The following is a 21,136-nucleotide window of genomic DNA, read 5'->3' on the forward strand; positions in this document are numbered from 1 at the left end:
CAGCTATGATCTGTTAGGCTAAATATTAAAGAAAACTGTAAAAATATGTACAACAGACACATTCTTCTCATTAATTTTTTGTCTTGGAAACTATAATTACCTTTCTTAAAATTTTTTTTAAATTGTTATATATTTTTTCTGGTTATACATGTATATTAATTTTTAAATACACCTTTCTTTATGAATCATATTGGAAGAAAAAACATCAGAACAAAATGGAAAAACCACGAGAAAGGAAAAAAAACACCAGAAAAAAGAAGTGAATATATTATGTCTAGATTTACATTCAATCTCCATAGTTCTTTTTCTGCATATAGATGGTATTTTCTATCCAAAGTTTATTGAGATTGCCTTGGATCATTGAATCACTGAGAAAAACCAAGTCTTTCATAGTGGGTTATTGCACAATCGTGCTGTTACCCTGTACAGTGTATTCCTGATTCTGCTTGTTTTGATCAGCACCCAGTTCTCGTAAATCTTTTGAGCCCTTTCTAAAATCAGCTTGTTCATCATTTTTTATAAAACAATAATATGTCATTGCCTTTATATACCACAATTTATTCACCATTCCACAATTGACGGGCATCTACTCATTTTCCAATTCTTTGTTGCCACAAAAAGAGCTGCTACAAACGTTTTTGCACATGTGAGTCCTTTGCTGTCCTTTTCTTAAAAATTTTGTAAGTGTACGAAAGGTTTATTATCATTATTTATCAGTTTTAATTTTTGAAACAGTAATTTATCAATAGATATAATTCCCATAAACAACAAAAGCTCTTTGGGATTCTCAATGTTTTTAATAATGCAAAGAAGTCCTGAGACCAAAAAGTTTGACAACTATTGGTTGATTCATATGTATTTATGACATCCAAACGTTACTGGAAAATTCACAAGTGGTAGTAGGCATGAGAAGATGATTTGACTAACAGTTGGCTTATACCCCATAATGGGTCTCTGAGAATATTTAATGATTTTTTGCTTGTTTCTACACTCTCATTTCAAAATCAATCAACAGATAAGAAGCAATTCTTTTTTCTTTAAAGCTTTTTATTTTAAAAACATATGCATGGATAGTTTTCAACATTCACCCATACAAAACCTTGTGTTCCAAATTTTTTTCTCCCTCTCTTCCCTGTACCTCTTTCTCAAGGCCAGCAAGTAATCCAACATGTGTTAAACATGTACAACTCTTCTATACATATTTCCTGAATACACATATGTTGCACAAGAAAAATCAGACCAAAAAGGAAAAAAATTGAGAAAGAAAACAAAAAGCAAATAAAAACAAAAAGAAAAACTGCTATGTTGTGATCCACTTTCAGCCCCCACAGTTCTGTCTCTGGATGTAGATAGCTCTCTCCATGACAAGATCATTGGAACAATCCTGAATCATCTCAATGCTGAAAAGAGCCACAAAACAGTAATATTCCATAACATTCATATACCATACTTATTCAGCCGTTCTCCAACTGGTGGGCATCCACTCAATTCCTAGTTCTTTACCACCACAAAAAGAGCTGCTACAAACTTTTTTGCACATATGAATCTTTTATCTTCTTTTATGATCTCTTTGGAATACAGACCCATTAGTGACATTGCTGGATCAAAGAGTATGCACAGTTTGATAGCCTTTTGGGTATAGTTCCAAATTGTTTTCCAGAATGGTTGGAAGAGTTCACAACTGTATCACTAGTGTATTAGTGCCCTTTTTTTCTTTTTCTAATTAATTTGTCTTGTACTTGCAATATTCTCTAACATCTGAGACATATGAAAATAAAGATTAGAATTAATAGTGTTACTCAAAATTAAATTTCATTGAGAAGATTAGAGATTGGAAAAATGAAGAGGTAATACATACTTATAAATCAACACATTTGACTTTACAAGAAGAATTTTGAAAGAAATCTGAATATCGAGTGAGAATCTGATTGTGCTGTTAGCTCCAGAGATTATAGGAGAATGGGAAACTTTGGAACTCAAGTTCAAACCAAAAAGTTCACAGCAAAACAGTTGGAAAAAACATTTCATAATTTGAGTGCATTTTTTTTCTGTATTGAAAAGATGGATCAAAATACTTGAAGATTTTGAAAAGTTAAAAAATTAGGAGGAAGCAGAGCCTTGAAGGTGGAGTAAAGGCAGTGACTCACCTGAATCCCCCAAATAATTCACTTCAAATAATTTTAAAATGATGCCTTAAAACAAACTCTGCAAAGGCAAGAGCAACAAAGGGACAGGGTGAACAATAAATATTCCAACTCAAAACAGATAGAAGGTCAAAAGGAAAAGTCTGTCTTACTGAGGTAAGATAGGAATTCAGTCTAGTGCATACTGCACCTGGACATCAGCAGAGCAGCAGTGAGGTCTTACCACATGCCAGCAGAGTAGCAATGAGACTCTCAGTCCCTGCAAAAAACACTCAGTAGTATGGCATGCCTGGTACAAGCTTTAGGCTTGGTCTCAAGTCCAAAAAAAACCCATGAAAGAATTCAAAAAGGATTTTTAAAAAAACCAAATGAGATAGAGGAAAAGTTGGGAAAATAAATGAGAGTGATGAAAGAAATAACAGTTACAGAAACAGAATAGGCCAAATGGTAAAAGAGACAAAAATCCACTGAAAGATCTTTAAAAAACAATTGTACAAATAGAAAAAGATAAGCAAAATTTCCAACTTCTTAAAAAGTAAGAATTGGCCAAATAAAAAAGAGGCACAAAAGTTCACTGAAGGAAGTAATACCTAAAAATACAACCAAAAATCATTTACTCAGCAAAACTGAGTATATAATCCTTTTTTTTTTTTGGGGGGGGGGGGGAAGGATATTCAGTGAAATAGAGGACTTTCAATTATTCATGATGAAAAGATCAGAGCTGAATAGAAAATATGATTTTTGAATATAAGACTCAAAAGAAATATAGAAACAGGAAATAATAAGGGATTCAGTAAAACAATTGTTTACAATTCTACGTGGAGAAATGATACTTGTAACTCCTAAGATGTTTTCATTATTTGGACAGTACATACAAAGAGAGCATTCATGTGAATTGACTACAATGGAATGATATCTCCCCCCCACCCCCAAATTAAGGAATTATAAATAAGGATGTATTCTTTTTAAAAAGGAAGGAGAGGTAGAATGAGGTGATTTCTTTTGTATTTTTTTTTTCTTGATTTCCTGATCTTAACCTGTTCTTGTGCTCTCCTTAATTTTTTTTTTTTGGGGGGGGGTGGTGGTGGTTTTATATTAGCATAGGAGAAACATGAGCTATACCACTTCCTTTTGTTTGTCTATCTTTGTTGGTATCTTCTGTGTTCTAGTATTTGTCAAATACTTTACTGTAACATTTGATTATTTCTGGTTCTTTTTCATAGTTTGTTCTAGTGATACTACTTCTGAGTTTTTGAGCCTCTGGGACCAGCTGTCTGGGGTAATGAAGGTAGTAGAGAGGATTCATACTAGGGAGATTTTTTCAGGGATGAATTCTATCAATTACAAGAATTATTGGATATTTTCTAATATTCTGCATAGATCTGTCTGCATTTTATAATAAAGGTTTTTTTAAAAAGAAGGCAGCCAAAACAAGACTAACAAGGTAAATTCATGTCAACTCATAATTACCATATTCCTGTCCTTATTTAATATGATATTTGCAAAAAATAAACAATTTGAGGTGTTGCCAACAGAGACAGTTAAGTAGTAGGAATGTAGAAACAAAATAAACAGCCTGCACCAAGAAATATAATCTGTTATATTTATTACAAATAGTCCTAATGATGAGTATTAAATTCACATTGTTTACTTTGTACAAATACTTTTACTGCAGATAATATGACATTCAATAAATTGAAAGTATGCCTTAAAAAGTATATGTCCTGAATATATTGGCAAAAAGTAGAATTTTCCAGAAAAGATTAATGCTATACCAAATTACACCAGACTTTTAAAAAAACTGATTGTGTGACAGACAATATAAGGATAGTGTCTCTTGTACAATGTTTTTTTGTTAGTGCTGTCAGTAGGTCAAAATGATGTAGTAAATCATATTAAAACGGCTTTAAAGATTTCATTTGTAAAAATATGGTGGGAAATTTGTACCCACACTTATTGGATGGTAGTAGATTGATAGACTTGGAGTCAGTGAGAAGTATTGGACTCTGATGCTTTCGATTTCTAGATGTATGACCATAGATCAATGACTGAAAGTCTCTGAATCTCCTCAGTGTGAGAGTAAAATAATAACACATTGAATACCACAGAATTGTTATGTATAACAATTATTCTGGGCATGAAGTATAGATCAATACCCTTGTTGTATTCTGCCCAGATATGCTATTACTAATGAGGGACAATGAAGAATCAAACCTAATTTAGCTACATAGGAATGATAAGGATCCAGATGCCAAATCTCTTACAAAATTTGAGAATCTTATAATTTTAAAATTAGTTGGCTCATCTGCCAGTTAATACAACTGGTACTTTCCTCTACAACATATTCTACAAGTGGCTTTTCATTCTCTTCTTAAAGCCTTCCAGGAATGAAAGCCCTTTCTCCTAAGCAGCTTATTTCACTTTGGAATAGCTCAAACTCTTTTTCCCTCCAATATTAAGCCTACATGTGTCTCTTTGCAATTTCTGTGCATTGCTTCTGGGTTTTATTTCCGGGGTAGCTGGAACAAGTCCAACCCTTTTTCATTTTAACTTCTCTTCCCAGTATTTTTTTTTCCCATTAGTAATTTATTTTTTCAAACATATGTAAAGATAGTTTTCAACATTTATTTTTGTAAGACTTTGTGTTCTAAAATTTTCTCCCTCCCTCACTTATTTTCCCTCACCCTAAGACAGCAAGCAGTCTGATATAGGTTATATTTTATATAATCCTTTAAAACACAATTACAGATATGTCATGCTATACAAGAAAAAATTAGACCAAAAGGAGAAAAAACACAAAAATATCCTTTGATAATATTTAGTCTCTATAGTTCTCTCTCTGGGTGCAATTAGCATTTTCTTTCCTAAGTCCTTTATCTTCCCAGTATTTTAAAAGAATTATAATTTTTCCCCGAGTATTCTTTTATACTGACTAAATATTTCTGTATGGAAATAGTGTGGAATAGACTGGAGGGCTTCATATATTCCCAGTGCTTTACACATTGTCACAGTTGAGCAAAATTTTATCTGTTAAAATTATATATGTTGGATTAGTGGTCAGCAGACAAGTTAGAAATGAATGGATTTAAAAATTACCAGCATAGAAATGGCAATTAAGAGATCGTCAAGCTAAGTAGTATGGGGGAGAAGAGAAGAGGGCCTATCCAGGGATCCCTGTGCAACACCACTTAATAGGTGTGATTTGAGTAAAATCGAGGGAAGGAGTGGTCAGATAGAGAAGAACCAGTGTCACAGGCTGTAGAAAGATCAAGAAGAATAGAGATTGAGAAAAGATCTTACATACCTTTGGATAGAGCAATTTTGTTTGCATAATAAAATCAAAAATCAGATTGTAGAGAGCTTAGAAGAAAGACAAAGTAGAGAGACTTAATTGTAACTGTCCTTCTTGAGGAGCTTAGAGAAAAAAAGTTAGAGGAGATCAACAGGGAATGCAAGGATTAAGTGTTTGGGTTTTTTCCCCCACAGGGGAGATATGGGCAGCAGTAGGGAATGAGTCAATACAAAGGGAGAGAGAGTAAAGTGAAGATAAGTAAGAGAGTGGGTATATCATAGGAGACAGTTTGTTGGAGGAGATGGAATGGGATGGAATCATTGGAACAAGCAGAAAGATTGGCCTTGGCCAGGAAAAGGGCTTCCTCACCTCTTTATGTGAGATAGAAGTAAAGGAAGAGAAATTGGGAGAAAGCATCCTAGTTTTGTGAGATGAGAAGAAGAGGAAAGAGCCCTATCAATAGATGGCTTCAGGTTTTTTGGGTTTTTTTGTTTTTGTTTTATTTTTTTAGGAAAAAAAACATGCTAGGTTTGAGGAGGAATGAAAAGTTTAAGAAGTGCTGTAGATAATGAATTAATTAGAGAACTATGAGAATTGCTTAATGCTGTTCAGGACCCATTTGAAATTTAGTATCATATATTTATAATAGTCCCAGTCAGATCAGTTGCATGTTTTTCTCTACTTTCATTCAGCAGCATGGGTGTAGGAATGAACTCAGTGGTTGGTGGAAGAGATCCAAGGCTGAAGCTGAACAGAGTACTATATGATGAGGGAGCAAGAGACTGAAAAAGAGATATGATAGAATTGATTGGTCACCCCAAAAAGTCAAGATGAGGAGATGAGAAGAGAGTGGCCAATGCAGAGGTGGTGTCTTAGGAGAGAATTGAGATGTAGAGATTGGAGAAAGCACAGGTAGTGCCATAGAAGTGTAGAATCATGAGTGATGACAACTCGTATTAAAAGTTAACCTTTGAGACTTAAAAATAATTCATTATGGATCTTACATTGATCAACCTTAGGTTCAGGAAGCAAACTGATATTTAACTTTACATAGCTAACTAAATGTATCATGGGACTTTCTGGTCTCTGAATAGATTGGTCCTTTTTTAAAAAATTTAAATACAAAAAAGAAAAACATTGCCATGTGCACAGCAGAACATGAGAGGATTCAAAATATAAAGCAATACATTTCCATTTCAAGAAAACCTATGTAAAAAGACTACATATTGTGTTTAAAGTTGTCCATCTTTGCTTCATTGTAGGTTTTCTTTTGTTCTCTTCTGTGCTTTTTTTACTTTATTCTATTTCCCCCTGTGCAGATATATTCTCACACACACACACACACATCTATAATTATATACATCTATACAAAAATACATTTATATACATCTTTGTAAGACTATACTTTGCTTGTTTGTCCCCTCTTTAAAAGTGGATAACATTATTCTTCATAAATCTAAGTCTTTCCATATTTTTCTAAATCCACAAACTCATCGTTTTTTCTTTTGTTGTTTTTGTTTTTTTGGCTGAGGCAATTGGGGGTTAAGTGACTTGCCCAGGGTCACATAGCTAGGAAGTGTTAAGTGTCTGAGAGCAGATTTGAACTCAGGTCTGGTGCTCTATCCACTGCGCCACCTAGCTGCCTCAGTGCATCCTTTCCAATCTTATACTGTGTAGCTATTTTAAATAGTCTAAAACATTAATATGACTGACCTGTTTTTCTCTTTTGACTAAATCTATTTTACGTTTAATTTTAGCTTTACATTTTTTATCTAATTTTTATCTAATAAATGCTACTCCTGATCATTATTATTACGTTTGCATGTATCTCGTTTCCTATCCTAATTCCTCTGTTTTATTTCTACTTACTACTTTGCCCTCCTATTATTTAATCTACTCCTCCCCCCGCCACTTTCCCCTTGCCCTCTTGTTTCTTTATGAATTTTGAAAACTTTTATAACTTTCCAAATATGTATTGTTCCTTTTTTATCTCATTTCTGTTAACCTAACCTTTTCCTTCACCCCTCCATCCTGTTCCTCTTAGTCTGTTATTTCTTTTTGAATTCAGAAGACTTTTATTTCCTTTTAAATACTTATGAATTATTCCTTCTTTAACCCATTCCCAATGAGAGTAATGTTCCAGACTACCAGTCTTCCTCCTTATCTAATTACTCTGTCAGTTTTCTTCTTGTATATTTTGTATATAAAATTTATGTATTTTACCTTTCCCTACAGTTTTTTTTTTTTTTTTTAGGATCACATCATACTCGGCTCTACTTCACTCTTTCTTTCAAAACTACCACATTACTAATGTCAGTATATTTTTTATGTGATATGGTTACTCTAAAGCTTTATATCCCTTTTTTATTACTCATTTTTTTGGTTAAATAAGGCTTTTTAAAGAATGCATCTAATGTAGTACCAGATAATAAGATTTTCTAAATTCATCCATTTGCACATTTATTATGTGTTCAGATATACCTCCTTTATGCATCTTTAGTTGTAATTGCATATTCTTCTTTCAGGTATGCAAAGAAGGAAATTATAGCTGTCTTGTAAATAAAGGATAAAGTTTATATTAACTTAAGTGTTCTTGAAATTTTGTGGTTCATTTTCTTTCAGCACCTTTATTGAGCTTGTTGACTTTACATCTTCTATTGAAGGATTTTCATTTCAACATCATTGTAGCAGCTATTCATATTCTCTTTGAAATTGACAATACTGTTATCTTTTCAATTTATCCTTTTTTTTTTTTTGGTCTGCATCATTAGGTAGATGCACTGAGATTACGGCTAGAGGAAAAGGAAACCATGCTTAATAAGAAGACAAAGCAGATACAAGAGATAGTTGAAGAGAAAGGAACCCAAGCAGGAGAAATACATGATCTCAAGGATATGCTGGATGTGAAGGAGCGGAAGGTCAATGTTCTACAGAAGAAGGTAAAATGCATATTCTCATTAATTCCACACTACACCTTTGATGCACATTTTCATTCTTGCCACCAAACAATAGCTAAGAACTGCCAAAATGTCTTTATTTCCTCCATTTATATTTTTGAGGTTAGGGTGATTGGACTATTAGTGGTAAATTGTTCGGCTTAGTTTTTAAAAGTTCATTTAATTCCTTTTTTTTTTTTTTTTTTTTTTTGGCTGAGGCAGTTGGGCTTAAATGACTTGCCTAGTGTCACACAGTTAGGAAATGTTAAGTATCTGAGGCCAGATTTGAACTCAGTTCCTCCTGATTTCAGGGCTGATACTCTAACCACTGTGCAATCTAGCTGCCCCCATTTAGCTCCTTTTGCGTACTTTTTCAAGCCTCTCCTGGGCTTCTGTAGTACAGAGCAGTACTTCTCAAATTCTTAGTTTAATTTACATCTTTTGTACTTGAATTTCCTAACTTTCCCTTTAGCCTATGGATAATTTATGCTTACAAGCTTTTTTCAATTAGCTGATTAGTAGCCAAATTGGTTTTGAAATGCTTTTGTGGAGAGATGATATAGTTGGTAACTTCATTTCATTGACCTGATTCCAATTTGTAGGAAAGAGGCTGCAGTGACTCATTTTGTAGTTTGGTGAGATTGATTTAGGAGAAAAGGGAGGACCTCTTTCTCTTTATAAAAACATGTATTATTAAAAATTCTATATTAAACACAGATATTGGCCTTGAAGTTGATAGAGACACTTAATGATAATCATCCCTATAACTGTCTCTTGGGTTATAGCATGGAATAAATTATATACTACAGGATAGGTTATTAGATTACCAGTGCAGTCACCTGTAATGTTCTTATTCCCAAAGTTGGGCTCAGAACCTGTATCACTGCCCTGTGAGAATGTTCTCTTTGAATGTTCTCACTTTGTTTCATGCTAATGAGCATTTCTTGACAGCCTTAAAGAGCTAAAGCTGTTGACCTTAAAGGTAGGGGTTGGCCTGGGTTATGCTACCATTTTTATGCATAGACCCTAGTAGATGTGAGGATCAATAGGATGCAAATTTAAAGGCATATAGGGAAACCATTTTCCTTAGAATGTAGATAGAATCTTATTCTGATAAAAAAAAATTCCCATTCAATAAATAAGGCTAGAAATATGAATAAACCAAAGAAGGGTATAAAAAATGTTATGGCTCCAGGGATGTCTAGGACACAAACTTATGATAAGAGAATAATTCCACACGAATAGAAATAATTATGGAGAAAGACACATAAAAATGTGTCTTGACCACAAGAATTAGAATTCCTGAAAGAAATGAAGTTTAGTGATAAAAAGATTATAAATGAAAGAATATTAGAAGAGAGAATTGGAAAGAGAATAAGCAGCTAAGTACAACCTAGCCAAGAAACAAAATCTCTGAAAATGAGAGTAGACAAAACAATTAGTTAATAAACATTTATTAATTATTAACAATTACTATAATTATTATTCATTATTAGTTGAATACTCTTAATCCTTAGGTGTTAATGGTTCAATAAATTAAAACACCATAAGAACAATGGGAATTGTGAAAATTAAAAAAGAAATTAATGAAGTTGAAAAAAAAACTTCATCCATAAAATGTAAAATATAATGATAGATTCTAATACTACTCCAATAATAAATTGTTTAAAAGAAACACACTTGAAAATTCATGTAGACTATAAGGGTATAGAGCAAAACCTGTTATCTATTACCTATAATTAAATTTTACTTATTCTTGCTTAGTCATTTCAAACCATTTCAATCCATGATTGAATGTCTTCTGAGCCTAATCAATTGAATTTATCAAATGCAACTTGCTATTATTTCTTCTCTATTTAAAATTTCTTTATCTTAAGTATCAATTCATCATCATGCCTTTTTCTTTTGTCTACACAGAGTTGAATTCTTTTGGCTGAGTAAATAGGAGCAAAGTAATATTTAATTATCTCTGCCTTCTCTCTGTTGTCATTTATCATAGTTACATCCATGCTTAGGATAAGTCCAATCCTGTCTTTGATTGGACTTTCCTCATTAAATTTGATAAAAAGCTAGGATAAAAAGCATGCTAGACAACAGATTCAGAAACAAAAGCAAAGGCAGAAATACAGGGTTGTATCAATTTAGATTGAATTCATTAGGGATAAATAGAAAATCTTACACTTAGTTATAAAATACCAATTTTACAAGAGTAAGAGAGGGTATAAGCATGAATGGATAGCAGTTCTTCTGAAAAAGATCTGAAGCCAACAGTGTAAATGTCATAACCCCCAAAACCAGTGTAGTTTGGGTTATGTTAATATAGAGGAATAGCTTACAAAAAAAAAACAAAAAAACAGGTAATAAGTAGTTCCATTTTACTCGGACTCCTCTCTTTCCCCTAGCTTAACTAGTATTCAATCCTCAATGCAATAGTTTAAGAAGGACATTAATAAACTAGAGATGATCTAGAGGAGGGAAGCTAGGGCGATGAGTCCATGAAATGAGAGAATTGATTGAAAAAATTGGACATATAAATCTTGGGGAAGAGAGGACTCAAGGGAAACTTGATAACTGTTTTCAAGTGTTTAAGGACTGTCATATGGAGGAGAAATTAGACGTTTTTGTATGGCTAAGGGATAGATTTAGGCTCAACGATAGGGAAACTCCCAACAATAATAGCTATCTGAAAGTGAAATGGACTGCCTTAAAAGGTGAGAACCTTCCCTTTTGTGGAGTTTTTCAAGGATGTTTTTTTGTCATTTATTTTATTGTGGAGATTCCTTTCATATATATATATTCCTTTTATATTTAAGTTGGACTAGATAACCACTAAATCCCTTCAAATTCTCAAATTCTGTGATTTCTCTCAGTATTATTAAAATAATAATTGTTATTGTCCTTAATTTTTTTCATCAGTCTTAATTCATTCTTGATTTTATTTTTATAAGACTGTGTCAAACTCCTATATTCATCCACTGGTACCTGATTTAACTTCTAATCTCTACATTTCTTTTTCAAATCTGAGGTAGAAAATCTGGGATTAGGAAAGACTTCATAGAGCAAATAAAATAAGCCTTGAAGTGGACTTAAAGATTCTGAGAAGTAAAGATGAATAAGGACTATAATTCAGCCTTTGAGGATGGATAATGCAAGCATATGGAGAAGGAATATCAAGTTCATGAAACTATAGCTATTTCTCTGAATTGTTAGAGTGCATGAAAGGGAATAAATTAATTAAATCTAGAAATTCAGATTGTGGGTAGCTTTATTGCACTAGCTTCTATTCTTCGTCCCATAAGCAGCTGGAAATTATTAAGAGGAGGATAGAGACCTGTACCTTATAAAGTATTGATGGTGATTTGAAGAGTGAATAGACTTAAGGTATCAAAACAATTATGAAGCTATAAAAACAATTTTTTGAAAAGATTGTAAGAGCCTCAATTATAGTTGTGACTTTTTGAGTAAAAAAAGAAAATTAATTCATACAAACCATGTCCTGAGACTTGGACCTGTCTGAGTGGATGCAGGTATTCAGCTCCCATATACTAACTTTTTTTTTTTCCCCCTCCCTGAGGCAGTTGGGGTTAAGTGATTTGCCTCCAAGGTCACACAGCTAGGAAGAGTTAAGTCTCTGAGGCCAGATTTAAACTCAGGTCCTCCTGACTTCAGGGCTGGTGCTCTATCCATTGTACCACTAGCTGCCCCCCAGACACTAACGTCAATAAAAATATAAAAATCTTACTGAAACAAATGGTAGTCAAGAAAATCTAGAGCTAAAGTATAATAAATGACTGTTTCCATCTCAAAATTACACAAATTTAGTGATCACAGGCAATGAGAAAGGAAATCTACAAGGTTAAGTCCACCAAGGATAGTAATTGATGCCATTGTTGAGTGTGTGCTTTACCATATCACTAGTTGACAAAAGCATATGTTTGTGAAGAATTTGATTGGCAAGACATTACCCTTGAAGTGGAACCAAGTGATACCATTGAGAATATCAGGGAGGTGGGAAAAAGAGACATTAATACACTGTTGGAGTTGTAAATTGATTCAACCATTTTGTAAATTAACTTGAAACTGTACCCAAAGGGCTATAAAATCCTGTGTACCCTTTATATCCTTTGTTCTAGTAATAGCACTATTAGGCCTATATCCCAGAAGAGATTAAGAAAGGAAAAGGACCTAAATGTACAAAAATATTTATAGCAAGACTTTTTGGGGGGCAAAGAATTGGAAATCGAGGGGAGGCCCATTAATTGAGGAATGGCTAAACACACACAGTGGTGTATGATTATGATGGAATACTATCGTGCCATAAGAAATGATGAGCAGACTAGATTTTTATCCCAAAGTGATCATAAAAAAGGGAAAAGAACCCACATGAGAAAAGACGTTTGTAGCAGTTCTTTTTAAGGTGGCAAAGAATTGGAAATTGAGTAGATGCCCATTAACTGTGCAATGAATGAATAAGTTGTGTTATCTGAATGTAATGGAATATTGTTTTTCTATAAGAAATGATGAACTGAACTAATACATGAACTGTAAATGATGCTGAGTGAAGTGAACAGAATCAGGATAACAGTACTAACAGTACTAAGTAATTGTGTACTAACACTAAGATTGTGTGATAATTAACTATATATATTTATCTCTTCTCAGCAATATAGTGATCCAAGACAATTCCAGTAAGCTTTGGATAGAAAATACAATCTCATTTAGATAACTGTGGAGACTGCATGTAGCTCAAAGCATACTATTTTCTTTTTTCTTTTTTTTTTTTTCCTCAATAGTATTTTATTTTTCAAATACACGTAAAGATAGTTTTCAACGTTTATTTTGCTAAGATTTTATGTTCCAAAATTTTTTCTCTCTCTCCCTTACACCTCCCCTTTCACCAAGACAGTAAGCAATCTGATATGTTAAACATGTACAGTCCTTTTAAACATATTTCTATATTTGTCGTTTTGTGCAAGAAAAATCAGATCAAAAGAAAAAACCACTATGAAAGTAAAAGCAAATAAATAAACATATGTGAAAATACTATGCTTGAATACACATTCACTCTCCATAGTTCACGTGAATCATGTGAAAATATTCAATGTTCTCTTGGTTCTGCTCACTTCACTCAGCATCAGTTCATGTAAGACTTTCCAGTCTTTTCTGAAATCAGCCTGCTCATCATTTCTTAGTAATGTAATAGTATTAATAGTATTTTATTTTTCTGAACTCATGAAATGAGTTTTCAGCATTCACCTTTGCAAATCCTTGTTTCCAGATTTTTCTTCCACTCTCCTCTAATGCTTCTCCCCAAGATAGCAAGCAATTCATTGTAGGTTAAATACATGTAATTCTTCTAAACATGTTTCCATATTCATCATACTGTCCAAGAAAAGTCAGATCAAAAGGGGGAAAAACATGAAAAAGAAAAAACAACAACAACAAAAGGTGAAAATGCTTGGATCCACATTCTGGCTCCATAGTTCTTTTTCTGGATGCAGATGATATTTTCCATCTCAAATCCATAGGAACTCTATTAATTCATCTCACTGTTGAAAAGAGCCAAGTCCATCACAATTGATCATCCCACAGTCTTGCTGTAATTATATACGATGTTCTCTTGGTTTGCTCACTTCATTCAGCATTAGTTCTTGTAAGTCTTCCTGGCTTTTCTGAAATCAGCCTGCTCATCATTTCTTGTTAAGATCGTATATTTTAAGATCAGCACGAGACAGGAATTCAGGTTAGGGGAAAATCGTCAGTCTTTATTCTCAGTGAAGAAGGATCGGAGGTGGAAGAGAATCGGCGATAGCAATGTGTGCAGCTGAGTCAAGAAGCTAGCTCGACCAGCAGCCACACAACCAGCAGCTCGGAGTCTCGAACTCAGCCCAATCCCTCCCAGCTTGTCTTCTTCCCTCTCTGCCTCCACCCACCAAAATCGTCATTTCCTATACAACACATCAGGACTTGCAAGGAGAGTGGGCAGGGACCATTCTTAATCCAATCATGTATATTAATAGAGTATAGCCCAATTACTATCTAGCCTCATGTACTTGGGACCTCAGTGCATCAGCTCAAACCTCAGCCCATTACAATTTCTTATAAAACAATAGTATTCCATTACATTCATATAACATAACTTATTCAACTATTCCCCAATTGATGGGCATTCACTCAATTTCCAGTTCTTACCTCTCTTCAAAAAGAGCTGCTACAAACATTTTTGTACATGTGGATCCTTTTCCATTTTTTATGATCTCTTTGAGATAGAGACCCAATAGAGACACTGCTAGATCAAAGAGCAAGCACAGTTTCATTGTCCTTTGGATATAGCTCCAAAATTGCTCTCCAGAATGGTTGAATCAGTTTACAACTCCACCAGTGAATTTTTGTATTTCTTTGATCATTGCACATTCTTGCTGTTATTGTGCATAATATATTCCTGGTTCTGCTTGATTCACTCAGCATCAGTTCATGTAAATCTTTCCAGGCCTTTCCGAAATCAGCTATTTTTTTTTTTTTTATAGAACAATAATATTCCATTTCCTTCATGTACTACAATTTGTTCAGTTATTCCCCAGTTGATGGATATCTGTTCACTTTCCAATTTTTTTGCTACCACAAAGGAAACTGCTACAAGCATTTTTGCACATGTGGGTCCTTTTCCCTCCTCTGTGATTTCCTTGGGATAAAGACCCAGTAGAGACACTGCTGAGTCAGGGATTATGCAGTTTTATGGCCCTTTGGGCATAGTTTTAAATTGTTCTCCAGAAGAATCTTGTCTTTCATGGGTGTCTTTCATGTCTAGAATCCCCTTCCTCCTCATCCCAATCTTTTATAATGTCTGACTTCCTTCAAGATTTATCTTGGGTACCACCTCCATTGGAAACTTTCCAGGTCCCCTCCAATTGTGAGTGCTTTAATGAGGTGAATTTTTTTTTTTTTCCTGTAAGTTCCTTGAGAGCAAAAATTGTTTCCTTTTTCATTGAGTTCCCAGGGCCTCTTATACAGTTTTTAGCACATAGATAGTAGATGCAATAAATGTTTGTTGGATTGTTTTTTAAAAAAAAAAAAAAAAAGAAGAAGAAGAAGAAGAATTATTTTTGTGTGCTTTTTCCATTCGGCCAATTAATTATACTTTTTAAGATATTCTTCTCATTGATTTTTTGTGCCTGCTTTACTATTTAATCTGGTCTTTTTTTTTTTTTAAAGGTCTTATTTTCTTTACGTGTGTGTGTGTGTGTGTGTGTGTGTCTCCTTTACTAAGCTGTAAAGGGGGAAGAATTTAGGGAGAAAGATAATGAGTTTTGACTTTGTATTGAGCAAAAGATTCCTGCAAGACATCCAGTTTGAGATTTCTAATAGAGTGATAGCAGTATCAGAGGAGAGGAGGAGGCATATTCAAGAGATGTAGAAAAGGCAAAATTGACAGGCTTTGGCAGTGGATTGGATATTGGGGATGAGAGATAGTGAAGAGTTGAAGAGGGACACCTACATTGCAAACCTTAAAAACACTATATAAACATACCTTATTGTTATCGTTCAAGGAATTTTCTCTTTTCACTGATGACAGCTATAGGGAATAGTGATTAGATTTGTCATTTCCTTGATGCTGGGAATTTTCAGGTGAGGAAACTCCCTCTACCGATGAAAGTGTCACTTTTTCTTGCAACTTTTTGAGAATTGACTAGAGCACAGAATGATTGAATGACTTGCCTAAGTCACACAGCCAGTTTGGGTCAGAGATGGGATTTGAACATGTCTTTCTGTCTTTGAAACAGATTCTCTGTTCGTTGTCAGCCAGAAATTAAATTTTGATTTATTACAAGAGAAAAACACATGTATGTGTGGACTCTTTTTACTAAGGAATTCATAATAAAGCAATAAAGGGTCTGAAAATCTTTTTATCAGCTCTGAAAATCCCTTGCTAGCCTTGGCTTCAGATATACAGATTAAATTAAGACATCTGATTAAAATTCCAGATATTTAACCTTCCTACCTACATTGTCAAGATAATTCTTAAGATCCTTTATCCAGGTCCTACAGCCATGAAGTTCTAACATTTAGTCTGTGGCATTCTCCTTAGGTGGCTGTGATGAGCGCCTATTTTAAAATCAGCTGGAGTCAGGAAGTCAGGATAAGGGAAAATCCTTGATCTTTTATTCTTTGCAGAGGTGAAGGGGAATGGCAATAGGAGGTGAGAGCAATCGCAATTCGAATCCAGCCAGCAGTGCCTCTGGCTCTCACACTCCACCCACCAAATCCTCTACACAATCTCCTATACACATCAAACTTGCACAGAGTGGGCGGGATCATTCTTTCTCTAAGCATATATTAAGAGAGTATTATCCAATTCCTAATTAGCCTCAAGTGCTTGGAACCTCAGTGTGACTCAAGAGCTTCAGCCCATTACAGGTGGCTTCATTGGATGCCTTATTAACCAAGGCGAACATACAAACAAAAAAATTTATTTTATTTTTATATTCTTAATTCATTCATATGTTCTGTGTTTTGTGTGAGTTTTTTAGTCTTTACTTATTTTCAGATTACTAGAAACCAGAGCTCAAATTAGAGCCCACTTTGTTCTGCTTGTTATTTAATTAGGTCACCTGAAACCAGAGTTCATCATAGATCCTGAATTGATTGCAGTTGATTGACTCCACTCAGATATCAGAGCCCAACATGGAGCTCCATTTGACCAGATCTTCTAGCTAACCACCACCAAAATCTAGAGTGGAGAAGCCCAATCCTGTCCATCTAGGATAACTTTTTCATCCTTATCCATTCAGTATGCCCCAGTTGTCTGTATCATTGGACTTTCGAATCTATTTTGTTTGGGATATCCTAAAGGGTTAAAATGCCTTACATGAGAGTTCTTTCAAAAGCAGGGTCTGCTGTCTCCTTAGTTGTGGACAATCTGGAGTCTCTTGTAACAGGGCACTCAATTGAAAGAGAAAGGAGTAGGAGATTGGAGCAGAGAAGTGTTGCTTAGGGAGTCAAGTACCAGGGACAGGAGGACTTGAGTCATTTTGTCTGATCTTGATCCTCCTTTTGACATCAATTAAACCAGGGGTCCTCAAACTTTTTAAATAAGGGGCCAGTTCACTGTCCCTCAGACTGTTGGAGGGTCGGACTATAGTAAAAACAAAAACTTTGTTTTGTGGGCCTTTATATAAAGAAACTTCATAGCCCTGGGTGAGGGGGATAAATGTCCTCAGCTGCTGCATCTGGCTCGCGGGCCATAATTTGAGGACCCCTGTTTTTAACTGTCATTCAGAAATTAAAACTCCATGGATATGGGTAATAATTTGATTTATTACAAAAGAAAAACACGTATGTGTTTGTAATACAAACAGAAGCTTGCATATTTATGAAATTGCCACAAAAAAGGGGAGAAATGGACAATAAGTGCTTCCTAAATAGGAATAGCTTGGCAGGAGGGAAAAGACTGCAGGGATTGGGGGGGGGGGGGGGGGAATCCCTTCTTGAAGGGGAAAAGAAAGGAAATGAAAAGGGAGGAGAAAACATGAACATGTAATAAGGTAAAAGTAGCACTTTTTTTCTTGAGAGGTGCTATACTATGAAAATAGGATAATCTACTTATCTGCAAAGGTCTTAGTTTCATAGTTTCTCATTCTGGTACAGGCTGACTGATAGCTGTCTTTGTAGCTGGTTCAACTTCCAAGGACACATAGCGAGTCCAGCTAAAGATACAAACAACTAATTATGCCAGCACAGGAGTAGGGGAAAAGACTTTCATCCTTAATATGTTCAGGAATCTTGCATATTTTATGTACAATCTTTCTGGAAAATATGGCAACTCAAGAAGACAAGTTCAGATCACCCCATATCACCATTAAACCTTGGTGTCCCTTGGCTTTTATTTATATGAGGTCATATTTTCAACTATGCTTTTAAAAAACCCAGAAGAATTTTGATTGAATTGATTAATTAGAAAAACATTTGGAAGATGGATCAGTGTCTTTAGATTGCCACATAATAATAATAATGCATCACAAAATTTTTGAATTCTTTGTTATTCAAATCTCATTTCAGATGGTTATGTTAGCCAATTGATTTTATTAAGATGAGAAATATTCCTTATGCCTGAAACCGTTACAGTTATTTTTAAAGGGCATCAAAATCAATGCATTTTGTGAAAACCATAACTATTACTTAACTTTTTCACAAGGATCTGTTAATTTGTGTACATCTTTTCCTGATTGTGTTCCCATTCATAGGCCTTTCGTTTATAGTCCACCATTGATTTGCCTCTCACTTTGGGAAAATTGTTTAATTTTCTGTTCAGCTTTCAAATCTTTTTGAAGAGATATACTCTCATTAGTGATTGCAAATAAATTGAGATAATATATTGTGCCAAAAAAATATACAAATCTAAATTATTATTTAACTGTTATTTACCTATTTTTGTTTCATATAGCTGTTATATTATTTTTCTGTTACTTTTTTTTAAGAACATTACTTTTATCAATTTTCATCTTCTTGGAAGTGTTTAAATATTGTGATGTGTGTGTATATCACAGATTTACTTAAGCTGATATTCTTCCTGCTTTCACTTCGTTTCCTTTTTTTTTTTTTTTTCCCATTTTCTTTCCACCATGGCCAAGAATTGTATTAAGAGCAATTTTGAAACTGAGACTTGGGGGAGCTGGTTTGAATTATATTTAAAGAATAAAGGCCTTGGGGTAGCTAGTTGGTGTAGTGGATAGAGTATCAGCCCTGAAGTCAGAAGACCTGAGTTCAAATCTAGCTTCAGACACTTAACACTTCCTGGCTGTGTGACTCTGGGCAAGTCACTGAACCCCAATTGCCTCAGCCAAAAAAAAAAAGAGAAGAAAGACCTCATATTTTTGCTTCACAGGCAACTACAAACAGAGCAGTGAAGAACTTAAATTCATTCTTGTGTCTACTTTTCTCAGTTGGCTTTCCTTTTGGCTTTCTTTAATAGATAGAAAATCTTCAAGAGCAACTTAGAGATAAGGAGAAACAGATGAGCAATTTGAAAGAACGAGTCAAATCTCTACAAGCTGACACCACCAATACTGACACTGCATTGACTACTCTTGAAGAAGCCCTTTCAGAGAAGGTGAGTGGTAAATCTCATGTTAATTTTGACACTTTAGGGATGGTATTTATTGCTAAATAATATTTTGAAAACAAAGGGAACATATACGGGGAAATGAATAGTAGAAAATTAAATTGGAAAGTACCTAGATGCTTTTTTAAAAAAATATATATTTTTATTTTCTCCAGTTACATTTAAAGTAAATTTTTTACATTTGTTTTTTAAAACTTTGCTACTGACAATTCCCTCCCCCAATATGCCTTCTCATTTATCATCTTCTCCCCTTTCTTCCTCCCCTTCCTACTTTTCTTCAAGGTAAGATAAATTTCTATATCCATATGGAGTGTATATGTTATTTCCTCTTTGAGACAATTCTGATGAGGGTAAAAGTTCATTCACTCTTCCTCTCTTCCCCTCCACTGTAAAAGCTTTTTCTTGCCTTGTTTTTGGCAGATAATTTGCACTATTCCATTTCTTTCTTTCTCTTTCTCCCAATACTTTCTCACCCTTTAATTTTTTTTTAAAGGTATTATCCCTTCGTATTGAACTTACACTCTACCTTTGTGTATTTCTTTCTCTCTCTCTCTGTATAATTATATGTGTGTGACACACACACACACACACACACACACTCCTTCTAACTGCCATAATAATAAGGAAGTTCTAATGAGTTATATCATCCTCCCATGTAGAAATTTAAACAGATAAACCTTATAAAGTCCCTTATGCTATCGCTCTCCTGATTATCTCCTTATGCTTCTCCTGAGTCCTGGATTTCAAAATCAAATTTTCTATTCAGGTCTTTTCATCACAAATGCTTGAAAATCCTTTATTTCATTGAATTGACCAACTTTTCCTCTGGAGGATCATACTCAGTTTTGCTGGGTAGGTGATTCTTGATTGTAATTCTATCCCTGTTGCTCTCTGGAATATCATATTCCAAGCCCTCTGGTCCTTTAAGGTAGAAGCTGCTAAATCTTATATTATCCTGACTGTGGTTTCACTATATTTTAATTGTTTCTTTCTGGATACCTGTAATATTTTCTCTTTGACCTTGGAGTTCTAGAATTTGGCTATAATATTCTTGGGAGGTTTCATCTTGGGATCTCTTTCGGGATCAGTGGATTCTTTCAGTTTCTACTTTACCCTCTGATTTTAGAATGTCAGGACAGTTTTCCCTGATACTTTTTTAAAATTTTATTTTATTAAAAAAAAAAAAAGAAAAAAGAAAAGCAAAATAAAACAACACAAAAGAGAATATTATCATGTGCCTAGCAGAACATCAGGGAGGACTCAAAATATATAACAATAAATATCAGTTCAAGAAAGTATATATATATGACTAGAAGAAATTATATTCATGATTTCCATCTTTACTTTCTTGTAAATTGTTCTTTTGTTCTATAATCTGCACGTTTACTTTATTCTTTTTACCCCCTTTTATCTCTGCCCCCTTCCCCCATATGTACACACAAACATACACCTCACCTTCCTTCCCAACTTCCCCCCACCATACACACACACACACACACACACACACACACACACACACATCTATCTTTCCTACTGCTGATTCTTTGCTTTAATTCTGCTCCTTAATTTGTCTTGCTATTACTTAACCTACCCCCAGCCGTGGATCCCTCCTTTGTTTTCTTGAAGCATCCTTTTCTTCCCCATC

The 21,136-nt window shown here is 34.3% G+C and overlaps 1 protein-coding gene across 12 annotated transcripts in view; it reads left to right on the plus strand.

Moving 5' to 3' along the window:
- ERC1 (ELKS/RAB6-interacting/CAST family member 1) overlaps positions 1–21,136 on the plus strand; it is a 339,530-nt gene that overhangs the window by 109,803 nt on the left and 208,591 nt on the right. For all 12 annotated transcript variants that reach the window (XM_031939566.1, XM_031939573.1, XM_031939569.1 and 9 more), the window contains 2 exons: positions 8,208–8,375; positions 19,342–19,479. In XM_031939566.1, the coding sequence (XP_031795426.1) occupies positions 8,208–8,375; positions 19,342–19,479 (306 nt within the window). The remainder of the gene's footprint in view (positions 1–8,207; positions 8,376–19,341; positions 19,480–21,136) is intronic.

Source organism: Sarcophilus harrisii, chromosome 5 (assembly GCF_902635505.1).
Source record: "Sarcophilus harrisii chromosome 5, mSarHar1.11, whole genome shotgun sequence".
Lineage (NCBI taxonomy): Eukaryota > Metazoa > Chordata > Mammalia > Dasyuromorphia > Dasyuridae > Sarcophilus > Sarcophilus harrisii.